Genomic DNA, 24,805 nt, shown 5'->3' with positions numbered 1-24,805 from the left:
ATGAAATTTTCATATGGAGCTTAGTTATAAATATATTAAAGAAAGTGTTAAAATAGTCAGTCAGTTACAAAATTATACTAAAATGAACCCAAGACAAAAAGTAGAAAATAATATATATATACTGTAAATACTTTTTAAAAACCATGCTTATATTAAGTTAAAAAATGTACTAAAAACTAATTATTAAGTCTGTCATACATCACTCGTACAATTCGCTTGGGCTCAGCAAAATTGCACAATTAAAGTTTGAATAATTGATGCCTGGTCTGATGAGTCTCGATTTCTGGTGTATCATTCAAATGGTAAGGTTAGGATTTGGCGTCAATAACATGAAAGCATGGATCCATCCTGCCTTGATGGTGGTGGTGTAATATGTGGCATAGCTTCTTGGCACACTTTGGGCCCTTTAGTACCAACTGAACATTGTTTAAATGCCATGGCCTGAGTACTGTTGCTGACCACATCCATCTTATTATGACCATAGTGGACCCATCTTCTGATGGCTACTTCCAACAGGATAATGTGCCATGTCACAAAACTCAAATAATCTCAATTTGGTTTCTTGAACATAACAATGAGTTCACTCAAATGGCTTTCACAGTCACCAGGGGCCTCATGTATAACGACGTGCGTAGAACTCGCACTATAACATGGCGTAAGCACAAAAGCCGAAATGTGTTTACGCACAAAAAATCCAGATGAAGGAATCTGTGCATACTCCATCTTCCACGTTCTTCCGCTACATAAATCCCGATCAGCGTGAAAACTAACGCTCGTGCACGCGCATTATGTAACGCCCCAAATCCTCCCAGAATTACGCCTCTTTGAATATGCAAATCAATATAAATCGCCCTTAAGCGCAGCCTTCTGTGAAAAGACAATGGGAAAAGCACGGGGGAAAATATAAGAATTTCAGCGAATACCAAGTGGAGGCAAAGGAAAAACATACTATTTGTTCAAATAAACCGTGGTATATTCAACAAAAGAAAGTTGATCGAGTGACATAGCGTGTTGGAGAAACTTGAAAGCTCACATTCACAAATCGCACAGTGCCAGAAATAAAAAAGAAGTCACAAAAGCCGAGTTGTAAGCCCACTGTCTGAGTGTCATATGAAAGCTTATTAGGGTACAGAGAAAAAAGGCACACAGTGAGGAAAAAGCACGAAATGTCAACTTCAATCTCGACATTTCCACTTTAATCACGTAGTTTATTTTATCATTAAAGTAGAACATCATAAACTTCATCTTAAAATCGTTTAATTAACCAGTTTCTCAAATCACATCGTAATTAAAGTAGCACATTAAATGCTTTGTTTTGTATTTGATCTTCTATGTGCTCTATGTGTGTGAATCACTACTTGCTTTTTAAACCGGCTCTCTTCCTCCAACTGGACACAGAATCAATTACATTCGTGATATTACAGCTCTCTGAATAACTAAAATACTGAGATGTATACGTGATATCATTTTCATGATGATAGGAGTTAAATCGCGTTATTAAACATGTGTTTCACTTCGATGAAATAATTTATTGCAGCAGTACAATCAGGGGCGGCTCTAGGCTTGTGGTGGCACTGGGCAGAGGAAGAATCGGTGGCTCCTTCGCCCGCCCGTCAGTAAGGTAGCTTATGCACAGTGGATGGCTGCATAGCCGCCTCGTGCTCATGACACAAGCATTTAACTTTTGCGAAATTTGTCGCTGTGTTTTTAGCTGTGTTGTTATTTTCTCTTCTGTTTTATATTCAATATATATTGGCGTAGCTGTCACTGCAGTCAGTGCTTTTCTTTCCCAAGTAACCGATCGCCATACAATCAGCTCTGTAATAGACGTTAAGCCATCTGTAAGCTTAGCGCCGATTCTTCAAAACGTTTAAAGAACATTGAAATATCTTCGTAGTACATGTTTAATTATTCTATCCTTAATGACACTCCCAGTGAAGAATATAGATTATTTAAATGAAGTTAAAGTTTTATCTGTATAATTTAATAAACATATTTTGCTGAATTTCACTTTATAAATGATATTGTTTCTGTTTCTGAACCGCGAGGTCCGTACAGGAAAGGCTTTAAAACATTTTGCAGTGGCTGAGACAGCGTGTCCTTGAAGCTGTATACCGATAATTCCCTTTCCGATCAGCTGCTGCTGTGATTCACACTCAGATACAGTGATATAAATACTCTGAGTGGTGCAGTGAGAGAAATATTGAAAAAGATGATCCGCTGTGGCAACTCCTAACAAGAGGAGCTGAAAGAAGAAGAAGTGAGAGTAACAACGCTAAAGCAGTTATGGTATTTGGAATACTATGGCTGTTCCCTCTACCATTATATTGTTACAAGTTAATTACAATCAGATGCATTACACTAATAAACAATATGCGGTTAGTTTCGGTGTATTTATAAAGCCGCGTCAGGAAAATAAGGTGTAACCACACAGGAACAGTAGCACTTCTTTGACGCTGGGTGCCGCCAGTCTGCAAAACCGAGCGGAGAACTTGCGTACGACAAGGTATGAGGTACCGTGGAAAAGTGCGTGGATTTACGCCAAGTGTAGGTTTTATACATCGCGATTTGAACGTGGAAGAGTTCTTACGCAACGTTTCTGTGCGTACGCACCGTTTATACATGAGGCCCCAGATCTTAATCCAATAGAGTATTTTGGGATGTGATGGAATGGGAGATTTGCATCATGGATGTGTAGCTGACAAATCTTCAGCAACTGCGTGATGTTATCATTTCAATATGGACCAAAATCCCTGAGGAATGTTTACAGTACCTTGTTGAATCTAAGCCATTGAGCATTACGGCAGTCCTGAAGGCAAAAGGGGCTCCAACCCCAAACTAGCAAGTTTTACCTAATAAAATTGACACTAAGTGTAATTTCCAAATCAATATGGACCTCCTAACAAGTAGTCCTTGTTAGTATTGGGAGCTTATTGACTTGTTCACATGTACACTCTGCAAAGAACAAAAATGCAAGTTTAGTGCAGTCATTAACAGTCTGTATATTTTAGTTCACTTTTACTTTCCTTTGTACACTTCATATAATTCTCCTGGTAAATACTGAAAGAATCTCTTAGGATCATATTTTACCTTGTCTGCAATGTTCCTCTGTAACTGCTTTTTAGCTTTGCTAATATCCTTTTAAACCAATGCTGCCATACCCTCATACTCCCCTCAATTAGCACTGGAGTTATTAGTCTTATACGGTTTACCATACATACTTGCTTTTTCCTTTGAATGTTTCTTTTTAGGTCTTTTATTCACTGCAAAATATTTTCTAATTCTTTTCTAAACCTGTCCTTTTAAATTAGTGTGACATCTCCTCAGGCATATCCAACCTTAAAAGCTTATCCAAATTGATCTTATTTAGGCTTTAGTGCATCTGTCCTAAATTTGCCAAAATAAAGGAAAACTTAACCATTTTAGTTTTTGAAGGTGCCTTCTGCTATAACTGTGAAATTTTTTCTTATGGTTCAATTACATTATTCCCCTGAACTCTATGCTGATTATTATAAAATAATAAATCAAGACAAGGCTTCTCTTGTCATTGGTGCGTTAACATTTTGTGTTAAAAAACAGTCCCTGAATTCGTCCAGAAACATCTCCTCTGCTTTACAAGGCTGACCAAAAAAACTATTTGGGTAAAGTCAATGATCAGTATAATATTGTCACCAAAACTTCCCTTTTTTTTTTTTTTTTTTAAATGATTTACTGCATATTGAACCTACTCTCTATTTGTTAATGTCCATCGGCATTTGTTAATTTACAGCCATATGCCAGAGAAAGCTGCCCTCCTTGATATTGGTGGAAGGTAAAGTGGCTCTAAATTCATAGAAGGCACTGACAAAGGAAAGAATGGAGAAGGAGGCATATTCCTGGTCTTTCAAACTAAGTTCTTGGATGTCCTCCGATGGTGCAGGTTTTCATTCAGGCTATTTTCTTAATAAATAGTAAAGTAATCTTAGCAGAACATTTTTTGTTGGTTTTATTGTAACTGAAATATTTTTTAAAAATTTCTAAACCAAAATTACTGTTTTTTTATTTAAGCAGATTACAGGAAACAATGAAGCAGAATGACTGCTCCTCATCTAAAAACATTGGAATCAGGGATCTCAAGATCAGCTCCTATAGAGCTGCAACCTATTTTACAATTAGATGCCAATTCTTTCTGGTATTGATGTACATTTCTTTATTTAATTACTGTATATGGCTTGGCAGTAAACCCACTCTTACAATTCGGACATTTCTAAAATTGTTTATATTCCTTTTGCTGAGAACATCTTCTAAATAGTTTTTGACATGGGAGGCTTAGTACGTATTGTCAACCAGCAACTGGTTAAGGAAGTTATTTGGAATTTAGCCTAGAGGGTAAGGTACTGGATCTTCAAGCAATTTTACAGGGTCAGTTATCAATTCTCTTCACTAGGTCACCTTGCAAAACTCACACACTGCAAATATGGGATGCTACTGACAAAACAAAAAATCTTAAAAATAAGAACAATCAAAATCAAGTGCACAAATGTATGTTGTATTAGCAGAACTAACTGACAATTAAGTTTAAAACTGTCAGGAATAAAAATCTGTGACCAGTGCAGTCCTCCAGAAACTGAACATGAGGCCCCTGCTCACAGAAAACTGTTCATATCATACTTTTAGTTCTTAGTACACCATATCTGTGCTATTGTAACAATTTATAGGTTATATTGTGATATACAGCATATTCTGTATCTCAGGTAGCACCTATCTTTATAAACAGTTTTTAACAAATGAATAATGTCTCCATGTAATGCTGACAAATAGACAGCTACTTTGTTTTAGGAACTTCAAACAGTGTACGAGGAAAGGACCTTTTCTTACAACCAGATATGAATTTTTCAAAAACGAAGAATTCTCAGGAAACTCAGTATTGCTTTGAACATATAAATGGGTCTTATTCTAGATCATTGAGACCAGCTTTAATAAATGGAGCAATGTATATTTTCATGTCTACAACAATACTAATCACACTTTGTGGAAATCTAATAGTAATAATTGTGATTTCGCTTTTCAGGCAACTTCATTCCCCCACCAACTTTCTGATCTTGTCTTTAGCTTGTGTGGATTTTCTTTAAGGCGCCGTGGTCATGCCTTATAGTATGGTACATTCTGTTGAAGCCTGCTGGTACTTTGGAGAACTGTTTTGTAAAATTCATTCCAGCACTGACATAATGATGTCAATAGCTTCAGTTTTTCATCTTTGCTTTATTTCCATTGACTGCTACTATGCAGTATGTGATCCTCTACACTACAAAACAAAAATTACTACATCAGTGGTGGCTCTGTTTATTGCTTGCAGTTGGCTTTATGCAATGTGTTTCGCTTTTGGAGTAGTGTTTTTAAATGTGTGTGTGTGGCAGGGATTGCAGACTACATCTTATTAAATGCCTGTGCGGGAAATTGTGGGCTAATTTTTAACAAGCAGTCTGAAGTGCTCGTGGCAGTTTTTGGAAATGTCATTCCAGGAGCAATTATGATGTTATTATATGTTAAAATTTTCAGTGTTGCAAAAACACAAATCAGATTATTAAATAAAATACCATTCGGCAGCAAAAAACAAAAATCCCAAGAAAGTGAGAATAAAGCAGCAAAAACATTGGCAATTGTAATGGGAGTATTCCTGATTTGTTGGTCTCCTTTTATGACTGTCATAGTCACTGACCCTTTTGTTGGTTTCACTACACCCCCTGTACTTTTTGATGCCCTCGGCTGGTTGGTATACTTTAATTCAACTTTTAATCCTGTTATATTTGGGTTATTCTTTCCCTGGTTGTGAAAAGCTTTGAAAACTATTTTAAGAGGAAAATGTTTTACTTAAATGTCATGTCTTAATTTACAGTATATTCTGTTACCTTAGTTTAGTTATTTTTTAACTGACATTGAGCACATTAAAATCAAAAAGATATCTATCTATCTATTGTGGTAGCCAGCCTGGAAAAAGACAGGCGGACTCGTCAATGTCACCCAACACACATTTATTCTTCATTATTTACAGTGTCACACAACCCCAAAGTTCCCAAAGTTCTGTCCACAATACAATAATGCCTTCACTCTTCAGGCCGCCTCCTTATCTCCTCCCAGACCTCAACCGTCTTCCACCTGACTCAAGTCATCACACGAAGGGAGGCGGCCCTTTTTATAAGCACCCGGATGTGCTCCAGGTGTGTTCCGGCAATCTCCCGGCCATCTCCGACACTATCTATCTATCTATCTATCTATCTATCTATCTATCTATCTATCTATCTATCTATCTATCTATCTATCTATCTATCTATCTATCTATCTATCTATCTGCACAGAATGTGTACACATTAATGTGGTTACTTTAAGGCACCATTGCTGACTATTTCACCATCATTCAAACTGTTGATGTAGTCTGCAACATTCCTAAAAAGCAATGAAGTTACCAGCAACCTTGACTAGTTCCATGCATTTTGTGAAATGTATTATTGTAACATTTTAGCTGTCTAGTTTACAAGAAGTATTATAGTATTTGATCTTGCGGAATTAAATGTATTGATTTATGTAGTGCTATGTACATGTCCAAATTATTGTATAGCTATATATACACCGATCAACCACAACATTAAAACCACTGGCAGGTGAAGCAAATAACATTGACTATCTCATTACAAAAGCAACTGTCAAGGGGTGGGATATATTAGGTAGAAAGTGATCAATCAGTTCTTGAAGGTGATGTTTTGGGAGCAGCAAAAATGGGCAGGCATAAGAATCTAAGCACTTTTGACAAGGGACAAATTGTGATAGCTAAATGATTGGGTCTTGTGGGGTGTTCCCAGTATGCAGTGGGTTGTATTTATCAAAAGTGGTCCAAGGAAGGACAACCGGTCAAGAGGGTCATGGACGTCCAAGGCTCATTGATGCAAATGGGGAATCGAGGCTAGTCCATCTCGTTTGATCCTAATTAGTGTGATCCTAGCTAGTGTGATGAATCACATTTTATTTTAGATTATGTGGTCAGCCAGATGCCTGTGCATTGTTGGCAGCAGGATGCACTATGGGAAGAAGGCAAGCTGGAGGAGGCAGCATGATGCTCTTGATAATGTTTCAATGGGAAAGATTGGGTCCTGACATTCATGTGAATATTACTTTGACATGTACCGTCTACCTAAAGATTGTTTCAGACCACATACACTCCTTCATTGCAAAAGTATTCTCTGATGACTCACTCACTGACTCACTCAGTCACTCACTCCTCTATAAAACCAGTATTTCCCTTTAGTTAAAAAGGTGAAATTTGGTATAATGGTATATCTAGGGAAGTAGGTAATTGTTAAGAAAGGACATTTCAATATTTAGGTGTAAAATCCCCACAAAGGAAGAACTAAATACAACAAAATTTGGTGATGTTATAGAGAAAATAAAATTAGCCGCCCTGTGATGATTTATTTGTCAGTATTTATTAATATTATGCTAATATACATGCTCAGTGTTGTATTGAGAGTATACTTTATAATAATAATAATGGATGGAGCAGGAGCAATTGAGGGCAAAACAATAGCACTAATCAATAAGATGCACAGATGACTGAAGAAGAAAATGTGTCCTGGACAGGAAAAAAGAGGCATGATCCCACTTGGTGTGTGCAGTTAGGTGTAATTTTAAAGGAGAAACTTTAGCAAAACTCAAGGGAGATGTGATGTTCAATGATTATCAAGTGCGTAGGTGCTCCTTCGTTAGACTCAAAAAGAGAGTGAGAAAGAAACAGGTAGATATGATGTCCTCAGAACCAAGATAAGCTTGATATAGTGGTGTTGACAGGTGGGTAAGGGCTTCAGTAATTAAGTCCATAATCTATTGCATCCAGCCTCTGATCTTTTTCCTTAATTACTTATATGATCAATAACAGTAAGCCCCTGATTTTTTTGTCCACCATATACAATACAGCCCCTAATCAATATTACACCATTATATGAATGTGCACTAAAGCTCAAATCGAAATCATCCATTCAACCCCCAACCCAAAGCTAAGATCCTGAAACTTTTAATTACTAGAAACACCCCTTGACTGTTTAAACTTACCATGTACCCCACAAATTTCTCCATTGCAATATACATTTGTATTTATAGACATTGAAAGGGTACTCCCATCTGGCTCTCCAAAATCATATATATTTACATGTTGTCACACATGTGCAAATGACCTTGCTGAGGAGGAGGCTGCTAACTATGACATGCTCAAATTGTAAAGCACGGACCAGAAGGCGAGGTCCTGTCACTAGTGGTGCTTTGTTCCAATGAAGCCAACTCGGCCACAAATGTATGAAATCTGGAACATGGCTGGGCGCTGGTTATGACCACATGTAAACAATCCACGTAATATTGTGGAATGGATCCATTGTGATGTGATGAATAATGCCCTACCTGAAATTCTTTCCCATCCGGTTCCCTACCTGCCATTTAACAATCTGAATGTGCTGGCTGAAATTATTGAGCGTGGCCTAACAATCTGAGCGTTCAATATGGTCCACTGGCCAACCCCAAACGGGGTGTGTAGACCAGCCAGAGTGTGTCCATCGCTACATGGACCCCGCTGTCAAACCAAAATAAAAAAGAACTCCAACCTCATGTTGGTGCAGATGTGGAGATCCCGGACAACTACTCACTAACTGTCCACTTAACATGGAGCTTAGAGACCAAAACTGCACACAATACTCCAGATGAGGCCTCACCAGTGCATTATAAAGTTTGAGCATAACCTCCTTGGACTTGTACTGCACACATCGTGCTCGATAACCTAATATTCTGTTTGCCTTCTTAATGGCTTCTGAAAACTGTCTCCTAAATCCTTCTCATAAAGTGAACTCTCGATTTTCTGACCACCCATTGCGTATTCAAACCTAACATTTTTACTTCCTATGTGTAATACTTAACATTTACTGATATTAAATTTCATCTGCCACAAATCTGCCCAAGCCTGTATGCTATCCAAGTCCTTCTGTAATGATATAACGGACTCAAAATTATCTGCTAATTCACTCTTCTTGGTATAATCTGCAAACTTAACCAGCTTGTTACTTATATTTCTATCTTAATCATCTATATACTGTATATTAAAAATAGCAGCTGTCCTAGCACTGACCCCTGTAGAACACCACTCTTAACATTGGCCAATTCTAATGAGATCACCTTCTGTCTTCCTGTGTCTGAGCCAATTCTGCACCCATCTAAAAACATCACCCTGAACTCCCACTTCTTTTAGTTTGATGCCCAACCTCTCATGTGGCACCTTAACAAATGCTTTCTGAAAGTTATTCTTCACTTTGATCATATCCTTTTGTTGCCTCCTCATAGGATTCTAGCATGTTAGTAAAATACAACCTCCCTCTTCTGAACCCATTCTGACTGTTCAGAATAACTTTTGTCCTTTCCAGGTGTTGCTCAATCTTCTCCTTAATGATTTCTTCCATTATTTTTCCTGTGATGTATGTTAAGCTTACTGGCCTATAGTTGCTTGGATCTGCCCTGTCACCCTTTTTATATAATGGGATGATATTTGCCATTTTCCAGTCCTTTGGAATCTCTCCAGTGCACAGTGACTTCCTAAAAATATGTGTCAAGGGTATATATATGTACTCACTAACCTCCTTAAGAACTCTAGGGTAAATATTATGAGGTGCTGGTGAAAAATGCAAGTTTATGGCATCCACTATTTCACTGTCTGTATCTTTTAATTCCCCTTTACTATTTCTGATGTACTTCACCTCCTCCTTGACTGTTCTTTTACTACTAACATACTGAAAGAATTTCTTAGGAGTCTTCTTTCACCTTATCTGCTATATTCCTCTCCAACTGTCTTTTAGCATACCTGATATCCTTCTTAATGGTTGCCCTCATGTTCTCATACACTCTACGATTCACTTTGCAGTCATTAGTCTTATGTACTTTATAAAGCAGTTTTTTCCTTTGCAGCTTCTTTTTTAAATCTTTATTAATCCACTGTGGAGTTCATTTTGTTTATCAGGAGGTCCCTCAAGCCTTGACAGAGTTTTCCTCTTTTGAATTATGATACGGTCGTCAACCCTAGTGACTATTAGACGTCCTAAAAGAAGGTTGGGAGGAATAGGCCCTTCCATCTACTAACATTTTAGAGTATATCACTCAATTATGTGATAGACTGGCTAAAATCTGACTTATTCTAAAAGAAAATATAGAAAAAGCTCAAACAGTACAAGCCCGGTGTTATAACTGGAGGATGTCCCTATGGGAATTCTGACCCAGTGACCGTGTCATGATTTTAGTCCCTACCTCACATTCTAAATTACTGGCCAATTGGCAGGGCACATACGAAGTTAAGGAGTGAAAAGGGTTGGTCGATTATTTAGTTAAACAACTGAATTATCAACCCACTAAGCCGATTTAACACATTAATTTGCTGAAATTATGGAGGGAAAGGAACCTGGGTCCACTCCCGACTCAGCCTCACTCTTTGTTCGCTCATAAATTTTCTTCCAACTTCGGTCCAAATTTGGCACCCACTCAAAGACAGGAGCTGGTCTCAGTGATTCTGCTCATACCTGAGATAGTCTGTGAAAAACCTCACTGATCGAGCCTGACATCATCACTGAACCCGGGGTGATAGTCCAGGAATGCCCCTATTTCCTCCTGGAAGTGAAAAAAGTCAAAGTGGAGCTTGAGATCAAGAAAATGTTGGAACTAGGTGTGATTGAGGAGAGCCATAGTCCCTGGTCCAGCCCCATCGTCTTCGTCTTTAAACCTGATGGAATTGGAGGATTTGCAATGACTTCTATCGGCTTAATCAGGTTTCCCAATTAGACGCCTAACCCATGCCTCATGTGGACAACCACCTTGAGAGACTGGGAGGCGCAAAATACTTGACCACGCTTGACATGACAAAGGGGTAGTGGTAACGGAATCCACTAAGGCCAAAACCACGTTTAGCACCCCTAGCAGATGCTGACAGTATTGTGTTCTTCCATTTGGTTGGCGCCTGTGTAAACTGTGCATTCCAGTGTCTGGTGGATAAAACCCTACGGCCCCATAACTCCTATAGCGCTGCCTACCTGAATGACATCGTAATGTATTCCAGCACATGGAAGTAATACCTACAGCAGGTATAAGCTGTGCTTCAAGCACTAGGTGAAGCTGGCAACAGATTAATCCCAGGAAGTGTCTCTTTGGATTTTTGGAGGCCAAATATTTGGGCTACTAAGTGGGTGAAGGTACAGTGTGACCACAGTGCTCCAAAATTGAAGCCACCCTGAACTGGACCTGTCAGAAAACCAAGCATCAGGTCCACGCCTTTCTGGCTTTACAGGAGTACTACCACTGGTGTGTGCCTTGTTTTTCAAAAACGTTAGCGCCCTTGACTAAATTGACAAAGAAGAGGGCTCCAGCCATGGTGGTATGAAATGAAAAGGCAGACTTGGCGTTTTGTGACTTAAAGCAGGCCCTTAATTTGGCACCTGTATTAATTTCTATTTACCTTTCATTCCCCAAATGAACACTTCGGACACAGGTCTTGGTACCATGCTGAGCCAAACCATTGAAGGTGTTGAACACCCCATCTTCTTCCTGAGGTATGCAGCAGTTGAACAAGAGGCCTTGGCAATTAAGTGACTGATTACACATCTGAGGTACTACCTTCTGGGCTGTGATTACACTCTGGTTACCGACCATGCTGCTTTGCAGTGGATGGCATTGCATAGAGAAATGAAACCATGCGTCGTCACATGGTGGTTTTTGGACCTACAGCCTTACAGTTTTTCAGTCATTTACTGCCAAGGTCCTCTCCAAGCCAATGCCGATGCTTTTGCTGAGGTTCATGGGCTTCTGTGTCACACACGTGCGAATGGGAAACAGTTTATGGGCTCAAATAACTGTATTTGCTCACCACACTGGGAATTGGAGCTGCACTCTAACACTTTCTCCTCTTTTCCCTGCTGAGCAACTGAAGAATCACCCCAATAATAATCACTTCTGGTGTATGTGTCACTTCTGGTTCCACCCCACAAAGTTCCACCTCCAGATGATTTCACTTCAATTCCAAAATGTCACCTGCTTGTTACATCACTTCCTGCTGTTTCATTATGAAAAAAATACATGTAAATGGAGTGAAACAAATGAAAATCATAATAAGATAAACTCAAATTTAACATTATTCCTATTGGTAATGTGAGGAACACTGTTCTTATTCTTGAAAGCACTGTAGATTAGTTAATAAATCACTATTACTTATGCCATAAAAAAGCATTTAGATATATCCACTCAGAAGAAAAGTTGTTCATTACAGTGTAATAATATAAACAACTTTTAAATCATGTTTATAATAGTTGGCAATGTGATAAATAAAAGGTCCCAGCGTTCATGTAAAATTCCGCCCAACATTTGTAGTACTGTACTAGCAAATTTAAGGGAGACATCACTCCAATGAGCCTTGGACGTCCATGACCCTCTTCACTGGTTGTCCTTCCTTGGACCACTTTTGGTAAATACAACCCACTGCATACTGGGAACAACCCACAAGACCCAATCATTTAGCTATCACAATTTGGCCCTTGTCAAAATTGCTAAGATCCATATGCCTGCCGATTTTTGCTGCTTTCAAAACATCACCTTCAACAACTAATTGCTCACTTTATGCCTAATATATCCCACAACTTGGCAGTTGCTTTAGTAACGAGATAGTCAATGTTATTCATTATTGTGGCTGATCGGAGTATATATAGATATACAATAATTTGGACATGTACATAGCACTACATAAATCAATACATTTCATTCCACAAGAAGTAAACTAGACAGCTAAAATATATTAATAATAAATTTTGTAAAATGCATGGAACTGGTCAATGTTGCTGGTAACTTCTTTGCTTTTTAGGATTGTTGTGGAGCATATCAACAATTTGCATGATGGTGAAATAATCAGCATTGGTGCATTAGTGTAACCACATTAATATGTACACATTTTGTGCAGATAGATAGATAGATAGATGTCAAACAGACAGTTGAGGTGTTTAATATTATTATACTAACAGTTTAAAACAATATAATTTCTGAAAATTGTTATATCATTTGTGTATATTTAGATTATATAAATATAGCACTCACAGAAACATAGAATCAATGTATGTTAATGAAATCACAGCATGCTTTCAAAAGTTATACATTTTGAAATTAATAGCTAATACATTTTATATTATTTAAATTCAATTCCAAACATCTTATTTAACACATTGGCATTTATTAAACACAAATAAAAACATTTCAAACTATATTAGAAATGAGTACCATATGTAATAAACATTGAATTAAGAATTTTTATTTCAGTCTTTTAGCTTTTTAAACACCTAAGTAACTGTAGAGTGATAGAGTAACAGATGTGAACTACTTTATACCTTTTTGATTTTAATGTGCTCAATGTCAGTTAAAAAATAACTAAACTAAGGTAACAGAATATACTGTAAATTAAGACAAGACATTTAAGTAAAACATTTTCCTCTTAAAATAGTTTTTAAGGCTTTTCGAAACCAGGGAAAGAAAAACCCATATAAAACAGGATTAAAAGTTGAATTAAAGTATACCAACCAGCCGAGGGCATCAAAAAGTACAGGGGGTGTAGTGAAACCAACAAAAGGGTCAGTGACTATGACAGTCATAAAAGGAGACCAACAAATCAGGAATACTCCCATTACAATTGCCAATGTTTTTGCTGCTTTATTCTCACTTTCTTGGGATTTTTGTTTTTTGCTGCCAAATGGTATTTTATTTAATAATCTGATTTGTCTTTTTGCAACACTGAAAATTTTAACATACAATAACATCATAATTGCTCCTGGAATGACATTTCCAAAAACTGCCACAAGCACTCCAGACTGCTTGTTAAGAATTAATCCACAGTTTCCAACACAGGCATTCGATAAGATGTAGTCTTCGATGCCTACTTCACGCACATTTAAAAACACTACTCCAAAAGCGAAACACATTGCATAAAGCCAACTGCAAGCAATAAACAGAGCCACCACTGATGTAGTAATTTTTGTTTTGTAGCGCAGAGGATCACACACTGCATAATAGCGGTCAATGGAAATAAAACAAAGATGAAAAACTGAAGCTATTGACATCATTATGTCAGTGCTGGAATGAATTTTACAAAACAGTTCTCCAAAGTACCAGCAGGCTTCAACAGAACGTACCATACTATAAGGCATGACCACAGCACCATAAAGAAAATCCACACAAGCTAAAGACAAGATCAGAAAGTTGGTGGGGGAATGAAGTTGCCTGAAAAGTGAGATCACAATTATTACTATTAGATTTCCACAAAGTGTGATTAGTATTATTGCAGACATGAAAATATACATTGCTCCATTTATTAAGGCTGGTCTCAATGATCTGAAACAAGACCCATTGATATGTTCAAAACAATACTGAGTTTCTTGAGAATTCTTTGTTTTTGAAAAATTCATATCTAGTTGTGAGTTGGCACCCTGCCCAGGATTGGTTCCTGCCTTGTGCCCTGTGTTGGCTGGGATTGGCTCCAGCAGACCCCCGTGACCCTGTATTCGGATTCAGCTGGTTAGAATATGGATGGATATCTGGTTGTAAGAAAAGGTCCTTTCCTCGTACACTGTTTGAAGATCCTAAAACAAAATAGTTGTCCATTTGTCAACATCACATAGAGACATTAGTCAGTTGTCAAAAACTGTTTGTAAAGGTAAGTGGTACCTTAGGTACAGAATATGCTGTATATCACATTATAATCTATAAATTCTTGCAATAGCACAGACATGGCGTACTAAGAACTAAAGGGATGATCTGAACAGTTTTCCATAAGCAGGGACTTCATATTCAGTTTGTGGAGGACTGCACTGGTCACAGATTTTTTAAATTAATAGTCAGCTAGTTTTGCTAATACAACATACATTTGTGCTCGTAATTTTAATTGTTCCTCTTTTTGGGATTTTTTTTTTTTGCTAATTGGCATTCCTTATTTACAGTTTGTGAGTTTTGCAAGGTGACCTAGTGAAAAGAATTGATAACTGACTCTGTAACATTGTTTGAAGTCCAGTACCTTACCCTCTAGGCTAAATTCCAAATATCTTCCTTAACAAGTTGCTGGTTGACAATAAGTATTAAGCCATCCATGTCCAAAACTATTTGGATGATGTTCTCATCAAAAGGAATATAAACCATTTTTATAAATGTCTGAATTGTAAGAGTGAGTTTACTGCCAAGCCATATAATTAAATAAAGAAATGTGAATCAATACCATAAATAATAGGCACCCAATTGTAAAATAGGTTGCAGCTCTACAGAAGCTGATCTTGAAATCCCTGATTCCAATGTTTTAAGTTGAGGAGCAGGCTACTACTTAATGATTTCTTGGAATCTGGTTGAATAAAAAAATAGCAATTTTGGTTTAGTAATTATAAAAAAATAGGCCAATTAAAATCAAACCAACAAAGAATGCTCTACTAACAGCATTACTTCACTAATTATTAAGAAAATAACCAGAGTGAAAACATGTGCCATTGGAGGCCCTCCAAGGACCGAGCTTGAAAGGAATGTCTTTCAAAGTGCAATTCTTACACAGTCCTTCTACATTCTACTTTCTTATAAAAGGTCAATTAAATTTCAATTTCAATTATTTTTTATAATGGACATCAGTGTAATTAAGATAAAATGGAAAATAACATGACAACACACAGAACGGGACATTACGTTTACAGTGTGCGAGTTTCGCAAGGTAACTTAGTAAACAGAATTGAGAACTGACTCTGTAACGTTGTGTGAAGTCCAGTATGTTTCCCTTTAGGCTATACTGCCTCCCTGCCTGCACTCACAAACCTTTTCTATTTTCGTCCTAATCTGAAAAGGTTAATTTTCTTACTTATTAAAACAATAGTTAATTAAAAGGTATATTAGGACAGCTTATCACACCAAATAGTAAAATATGCTACTGATTTGCACTGTTTTGATTTTTAACAATATTAAGAAAAATAATAATAGAAGTTCCAAGCCTGTTTTAAATGGAAGAGCAAATAAAATGTATCTCGTAAAAAATAAGTGTTAAATGTGAAACAGACTATAAAATAATCATTTGGAAAATTGCAAGAATGGTCATTTAAACATAGTACCCTGAGTGTGGTTATTTAACAAAATTAATTGTTTGATAACGTTTGTTGAGAATTTGCCTCAATTTAAATTAATGAAAGTGCTGATATCTACTTACTTTAAGCCATTAGCTAAATGTACTGTTGCAGAAATCTAAGGAACAGTTACTTTATTGCATATCCAATCACCTGTTTGCTTGATGTTGAATTTATTGATAATTCAAATATCTTTTAAGGTAATGCATTTTACGAAAGCAAATACAGTATAAAAATTTCAAAACCTTTGCTATTGTACAGAAATGTTATCATAAGTACAGTAAATACTCACCTTTCAGATGCTACTTTTAAATTTTACTATATTAAACAAAATCTTAGATGATTCTTAAGGACCAGCTTAGTTGTTAGCTTCATAGTCTTTTTCCATTTGTATTCCTCCTAAACAAAAAGGATCTCTTTTTCCCAAGCAAGTATGACAGGTTACTCCCAAACAGTATTACACAGAGTGAGACTAGCGAGACATTCTTTTAATAGCCATTGACAACATTGCCCCATGGGGTGAATATTATTATTATAGGTTAAGTTGAATGATATCCTGATTGAACATGGACAGCGTTTTTGTCTGCCATTTGAATTCTTGGATATTCAGCTCTATCCAGGTGACTTGGTTCAGACAAAAGGTCCAAAGGCTGGAATGCTTGATGACTTACAGCAGTAAGACAGCACTGAGATGTCATCTCAAGAAGAGACATTAGATAACACCAGCAGTGTATTTTAGCCACTCCTCTTTTCTCAAATATTATATACAATGCCCAAACATGAATACAAGTTAATATATCCCTCTATCTCCACTCCTTCCTTTGTCAGTACCTTATGTGAATTTAGAGTCACTTCACCCACCACAAAAATCGAGGAAGGCAGCGTTCTTTGGCTTATGGTGGTAAATTTAAAAATGCCACCAAGAAGTCATACTGTACACAGAAATGAAGTCAACAGAGAACAACCCTATCCAGAAAAGAAGTAGAGAGTAGGCTCAATATACATAATTTTTTATAATAGAATAAAAAGACAAGTTTTGGTGAGGATATTATACTGATCATTGGCATTAATTACCGAAATACTGTAGTAATTTGGCCAGCCTTTCAAAACAGAGCATATGTTTCTGGACATATTCAGGGGCTGTTTCTTAACACAGAATGTTAAAGCACCAAGATGAGCCTTGTCTTGATTTATTATTTTATAATAATCGGGATAGAATTCAGAGGATTAATGTAATTGAAATATTAGGAAATATTTGACAGTTATAGCAGAGGGCACATTCAAAAACTAAAACTTTGCCTTAAAGTTGACCTTCATTTGGGTAAATTTTAGACAGATGCACTAAAGCCTAAATAATACAAATTGGGATAGGCATTTAAGGTTGGATATGGCTTAGGAGACGTGACTCTGATTTTAAAAGTGTATATATAATGCAGGACAGCTTTAGAAAACAATTAGAAAAGACTGCAGCAAATAAATAAGATTTTAAAACAAATATGCAAAGGAAAAAACAAGTATGTACAGTAAGCCATATGAGGCTAATAACTCCAGTGCTAATCACGGGGAGTATGAGGGCATGGCAGCATTGGTTTAAAAGGATATTGGAAAAGTTAAAAAGCAGTTACAGAGAAACATTGCAGACAAGGCAAAATATGATCCTAAGAGATATTTTCAGCATTTAATAATAGAATTATGTGAAGTGTACAAAGAAAAGTAAAGGTGAACTAAAATATACAGACAGAAACAGTGACTGCACTGAACTTGCAATAGTCAATAAGTTCCCAGTACTAACAAGGACTACTTGTTAGGTGGTACATATTAATTTGGAAATTACACTCATCAGCCATTTTATTAGGTACACCTTGCTAGTGCTGGGTTGGACCCCCTTTGCCTTGGGGACTGCCATAGTTCTTTGTTACATAGATTCATCAAGGTGCTGGAAACATTCCACAGGGATTTTGGTCCATATTGAAATGATAAGATCACGCAGTTGCTCCAGCTTTGTCGGCTGCTCATCCATGATGCAAATCTCCAGATCAATCACTTCCCATTGGTGCTCTATTGGATTGAGAGCTGCTGACTGTGAAAGCCATTTGAGTACAGAGAACTCATTGTCATATTCAAGAAACCATATTGAGAGTATTTGAAATGTGACATGGCACATTATCCTGCTGGAAGTAACTATCAGAAAATGGGTCCATTGGTTAAACAATGCTCATTTGGTACTAAAGTGCCAAAGGTGTGCCAAGAAAATATCCCCCACAGCATTACACCACCACCAGCAGCCTGAAATGTTGATGTGAGTCAAAATGAATCCTTGCTTTCATATTGTTGACGCCAAATTCGGTCCCTACCATCTGAATGTCACAGCAGAAAGACCAGGCATCAATTTTCCAATCTTCTATTGTCCAATTTTGGTGAGCCCATGTGAATTGTCATCTCTGCTGCCTATTCTAAGCTGACTGAAATGGTACCCGGTGTGGTCTCTTGCTGGTGTAGCCCGTCTGCTACAAGTTTGATATGTTGTGCATTCAGAGATGCTTTTTTGCATAACTTTGTTGCAACAAATGGTTATTTAAGTTACTGTTGCCTTTCTATCCAGTTTGACCTCTGGAATCAACAAGGCATTTTAGGTCAGAGAACTGCCACTCACTGGATATTTTCCCTTTTTGGACCATTCTGTGTAAACCCTAGAGATCGTTGTGTGTGAAATTCACAGTAGATCAGCAGTTTCTGAAATACTCCACCCTGTCCATCTGGCACCAACAAATATGCCATGTTGAAAGTCACTTAAATCACCTTTCTTCCCTATTCTGATGCTTGGTTTGTACTTCAGCAGGTCATCTTGACAATGTCTACATGCCTAAATGCATTGAATTGCTGCAATGTGATTGGCTGATTGGATATTTGCACTAACAATCAGTTAAAGAGGTATATCTAATAATGTGGTCAGTGAGTGTACAGTATAGACGGACAAGAGCCACTCAGATGAAATAGACTGAAATCTAAGAAATCACTGGGACGAGATAACATGTATCCATCAGTGATTCAGAAAGTAACTGAATACATAATGCATAGTACATAAACTCTCAATGCATATTTTAAATATCTAGTGGTGCAAATAATATTATTTACCTTGTTTTTTGAAAAGATTTGGGTGAAGTAACACTTGAGTGTGAGGTGGTACAAAATTGGGAAGAAAGGGTTATTGTGAGAGGAACCTTTTCAGAATTAGAGAATGTTACAAGTGATGTGGCTCTGGGTTGGTCAACCAGTCATTTTAATAAATGGAAATTATCATTTTTTAAAATATGTAAAAAAATTTTCTGTGGGCAACAAGTTCTAAAAAGCAAGTACTTTTGCGTGACAGTATTAACAATAATTGTGTATATAGCACATAAAACATCACACATGATAATTTACTGTATTGTATACCTAATGGCAAGTATTACAAAAATAACTCAATTGATGTAACACATTATTAATAGTAATATCAGCTTTTATATGTTTTTTATGAAAAGATTACTTCTACTCAAAATTTTCAAAAAGTTTCTCTTCTAAACATTTCTGTATTCTTTAAGTTATAAACTATGTGAACATTATCAGTCTGTCCATAAATTAAGACTTTAATTCTCATGAAGTGTTCCAAATGCTCAGCATCTACAGTAAGTGATTTCTTGATTTTCTTTTTATATAGTTCACTAAATTAAATCCTCATTTTCACTGTCAGCACATGAGATCTGGAGTGTGCCATAAATGACCAAAGTTGAAAATAACTCCTTGAAGTGATTCTGTCATTTACTAACTATAATTCTGTTGTTTACTAACTGTAATTATATCTGAGAAAGTCTTTAAAGCTCCAGTTTCTAATTTTTCCCTAATTGGTATCTTGAACTCTTGACACTTCTTTCAAAAATCCATTTAGCAACATGGTGTTCTGCATTTTGTAATTTATCCAAGCATAATTTGTTAATAGGATCATTGTTTTTTTCAACAATGTTTGGCAGTATTCCACTAATACATCACAATTCCTAATCAAACTTGACCTTATTTAGTAGTTTAAACACAATCACATTACACAATTAAGTAAATAGTGCTTAGCAAAATCTCAACATCACTCATCAGTGAATGTCAGTTCAAGCATCATCTATACACATGTCCTCACAAAGTGCCACACAATGTTGCTCTGATAAGTGTGGAATTGACTGGTGCAAAACAGCGGCATGGCTGATGCGCTGTCCGAGGTAAGCATTACCATCTGCTTTATATTGAACTTGTTTTCTATGTACAACTGTTGAATAGCCCCAAGAATAGATACATTGCCACATGCTGTTGATTGCTTTTTGCCAGCAAACATAGTTTTCTGAGTGGACGCACTTTCATTTGTTACTGTGATGTGTAAAATTAACATTTTTTAAAATGTTATGTCAGTTAATTCATTGACTGTCAAAAGTGGATGACTAATTTTCGGTTTTCATTTAACACATTGGTTTTGAATTAATGCACCTGATGAAGTCAAAGGTGTAATTATTATTTTGCCAAATATCTGGTATTTTCAGGTATTTGGCAACACGATCACAAATAACTTGCTCCACTAACACAGTAAAATTTATTTTCACAGCCATCAAAATGGCATCTGTTAAAACCCTTACCTTGTCGCTTGTTTTACCTGTATAAGTTCTTTTCTGTCTTGACATCCTTGTTTATATTCTGTTAATATTTATTTTTCAACAAACTTTTCAATTGATTAGGTTTACTGAATGAATCAATATGAGATGTTATTTGAGACAGTTTCACTTTTAATGCATGCAGGATGCATGTCTAGAGTATTGGCCAGGTTATGACATCACATTTCCCTGAAGTGGATCAGGAACTATCTTGCAATATACATGCATGAAAGTTCTCCTCATGGTGGCTGCAGCTCTGTGATATCATGCTAACTTTGCAAAGCATCATGTGGTGCTGGGAAAAAATGTTTGTCTAAGCTGGTCTTAAGGCAGATTTCCAGGAAAATATTTGGCGAACAATGTTACCAGGGAATACAACATATTCAAACTGCTTTGGTGAATTTCACTGATCAACAATAGAGGCCAACTATCAGATAATATAACAGAGATAAATCATTTATGGATAGCAGAAAACAATTAATGGAATTATTTACAGGATTTGGAAGAGAGTCTTTGTCGAGATTTAATGACAAATGTACAAAAAAAATATAGAGCTTTATACCTACATATCTGATTATGGTACATAAAAGATCAAGGAAAATTTAAAATCACATAGTGACATTAAAAATCATTTTAGATTGCCATAATAAAAATTTTGTTCAATGTTTTATTTTACATTCTGCATTTTGACAGGTAAAATATAGTGCTAATAAAATGCATAGATCTTGCCAAGGTTGCTGGCAACGTCTTTGCTTTCTAGGACAAATATGAAGCATATCAATAGAGGCAAGATGGTGAAACAACAACACTGGTGCCAGGGCTAGGCAGTTTTAGTTTTGGGGAGGGGAGGGGGGGCTGCAGTATTTTGTGAACCATTCTAGACATTGCTATAAAAAAACTTTGAATCCGTATAATATCAGGCTCAAAACTCCAAGGGGGCAGCTCAACAGATGTAAAGCAATTGCCTTCAGGACATTTTCATCTTCATCAATGGCAGCAAAATGGCTAGAGCCGGCCCTGAATTGCCATTCTCTGCTCCCCAGTTTTCCCAGTGTTATAGTTATGTGGTATGTATAATTTTCATTGTTGTGGAATATTGGAGTTTTCTGAAAGCATAACATATACATGGTTCATTTTTTGTCCCTTTTTTTTTTTTTAAATGTAAATATCCTTACCAAAACTTAAAAAAAATATAATTAAAATGTACATTCAATACTTAATTTCTGCAGGTCACAGCATGCTTTTTCATTGAACTTTTTTATGGACCAAGTGGTGTGACAATGTGAGCAAATTTCAGTAACCCTTAAGATGTAAGGTTTAATAATCTTCAAGTATTTCTTGTTTCTCACACTTAAAGCAACAGAATGGTAAACACCAGAAGCTGTCATAAAGTGGGACCAAAAAGACAGGAATACTTCCATTAACATTGCCAGTGGCTGCTTTATTTTCTGTTTCAGGTTTCTTTATTCCCCCCAGAAGAAAACTTTTCTCTTACCATTTAATTATGATTTATTACAACTGTGAAGATTTTTTTTATATATAGAATTTCACAGTAGTTCCTGGAATAACAATGGTAGCTTAGACAAACAAACAGCCAGCCAAATGTTTAATATTGCTGTACAGTATGAAAACAATATAATTTCTGAAAATTGTTTTGTTCATGTCTATAAATAAATATATATGTATATATACAGTTTACAGAGAACCAAGGATTCAAAGTATGTTAGTGAAATCACAACATGCTTTTACATTTTTTTTAAAGTTTACAACAAATATTTTTTATATTGTGTAAATCCAATTCCAAACATCTCATTTAATACACCGACATGTATTACATCACATTCTTCACAGATGATTGACTTAGAGGAGATCTACAAACTGATGAATACACAACAATAACATAAATCATGTGTAAATTATATACCTTTAAACAACTAGGTAAATACAGAGTGATAGATAGATAGATAGATAGATAGATAGATAGATAGATAGATAGATAGATAGATAGATAGATAGATAGATAGATACTTTATTAATCCCAAGGGGAAATTCACAAATAGATGAGAAACTATATATCTTTTTGATTTTATTGTGCCCCCTGTCAGTTAAACAATAAGTAAATTAAGCTAACAGAAGATACTGTAAATTAACACATGATTGTTTAATAAAAAATTCCTCTTAAAAGAGTTTTTAAGGCTTTTCGAAACCAAGGAAAAAATAACCCATAAATAACAGGATTAAAAGTAGAATTAAAGTATAGCAACCACCCAAGGGCATCAAAAAGTACAGGGGGTGTACTGAAACCAACAAATGGGTCAATGACTATGACAATTATTAAAGGGGACCAACAAATCAGGAATACTCCCATTACAATTGCCAGTGTTTTTACTGCTTTATTCTCACTTTCTTCGGATTTTTGTTTTTTGCTGCTATATGGCATTTTATTTAATAGTCTGATTTGCTTTTTTACAACTGTGAAGATTTTGCCATACAATAACATCATAATTGCTCCTGGAATGACATTTGCAAAAACTGCCACAAGCACTCCAGACTGCTTGTTAAGAATTAATCCACAGTTTCCAACACAGGCATTCGATAAGATGTAGTCTTCGATGCCTACTTCACGCACATTTAAAAACACTACTCCAAAAGCGAAACACATTGCATAAAGCCAACTGCAAGCAATAAACAGTGAAACCACTGATGTGGTAATTTTTGTTTTGTAGCGCAGGGGGTCACATACTGCATAATAGCGGTCAACTGAAATAAAACAAAGATGAAAAACTGAAGCTATTGGCATCATTATATCAGTGCTGGAATGAATTTTACAAAACAGTTCTCCAAAGTACCAGCAGGCTTCAACAGAACGTACCATACTATAAGGCATGACCACTGCACCTAAAAGAAAATCCACACAAGCTAAAGATAAGATCAGAAAATTTGTGGGTGAATGAAGTTGCCGGAAAAGTGAGATCACAATTATTACTATTAGATTTCCACAAAGTGTGATTAGTATTGTTGCAGTCATGAAAGTATACATTGCTCCATTTATTAAGGCTGGTCTTAATGATCTGAAACAAGACCCATTGATATGTTCAAAACAATACTGAGTTTCTTGAGAATTCTTCGTTTTCGAGAAATTCATATCTGGGTGTAAGAAAAGGTCTTTTCTTCTTAAACTGTTGTTCCAAGCTTCTAAAACAAAATATTTGTCCAATTGTCAGCATCACATAGAGCAAAATTATTCAATTCTCAAGAAATTACTCATAGAAATAAGTGCTACCTTAGGTATAGAATATTCTGTGCAATCTATAAATCTACAATGCAATCTATAAATGCTTGCAATAGCACATGCATGGTGTACTAAGAACTAAAGGGATAATATGAGCATATTTCTCTAAGCAGAGGCCTCAAATTCAGTTCCTTGGATGACTGCACTGGTCACAGATTTTTGTTCAAACTACTTTCTTTTTTATTGATAGTCATTCACTGATGATAATGAAACATCCGTTTGTGCCCTAGATTTGAATTGAACCACTTTTTAAGGATTCCAAAAACTAAATTACAAGTTACCAGAGGCTGGTAGACAATAAATAGTAAGTCACCTTATGTGGAAAACTATTTGGATGATGTTCTCAACAAAAGGAGAACAATATTAGAAATTTTGGACTTGCAAGAGTGGCATCAATGCCAAACCATATAAGTAAATAAAGAAATGTGCATAAATACAAGCCAGAATTTGCTTCTAATTGTAAAATAGGTTGCAGTAACAGAATCCTTTGCAGCCCTACAGGAGCTGTCTTTGTGACCCTATTGTCCAAATGTTTTTAGATCAGGAGTAGCCTACTACTTATATTATTTATTGCTTTGAAGCTGCTTAATGAACAAATAAAACAATTTGGGTTTTGAATTCTTTAAAAAGAAGTCAATTAAAATGAAGCTAATTGAGAAAGTGGCCGGAATGAAAAC

At 36.2% G+C, this 24,805-nt stretch overlaps 2 protein-coding genes and 1 pseudogene across 2 annotated transcripts; 1 reads left to right on the top strand and 2 right to left on the bottom strand.

Moving 5' to 3' along the window:
* Positions 1-4,892: 4,892 nt before the first annotated feature.
* On the top strand, positions 4,893-5,854 carry LOC120526794 (annotated as a pseudogene).
* A 7,645-nt stretch (positions 5,855-13,499) lies between these two features.
* On the bottom strand, positions 13,500-14,459 carry LOC120526793 (trace amine-associated receptor 4-like). Its single transcript, XM_039749939.1, has one exon. The coding sequence runs from the start codon at positions 14,379-14,381 to the stop codon at positions 13,500-13,502; it is 882 nt and encodes a 293-aa protein (XP_039605873.1). The 5' UTR covers positions 14,382-14,459.
* Positions 14,460-22,997: 8,538 nt separating this feature from the next.
* On the bottom strand, positions 22,998-23,954 carry LOC120526792 (trace amine-associated receptor 4-like). Its single transcript, XM_039749938.1, has one exon. It carries the CDS (start codon positions 23,874-23,876, stop codon positions 22,998-23,000), a length of 879 nt encoding a protein of 292 aa, XP_039605872.1. The 5' UTR covers positions 23,877-23,954.
* Between the last annotated feature and the right edge of the window lie 851 nt (positions 23,955-24,805).

Source organism: Polypterus senegalus, chromosome 3 (genome assembly GCF_016835505.1).
Source record: "Polypterus senegalus isolate Bchr_013 chromosome 3, ASM1683550v1, whole genome shotgun sequence".
Lineage (NCBI taxonomy): Eukaryota > Metazoa > Chordata > Cladistia > Polypteriformes > Polypteridae > Polypterus > Polypterus senegalus.
The sequence above is the reverse complement of the archived record's forward strand: the minus strand, read 5'-3'. Positions and strand labels throughout refer to the sequence as shown.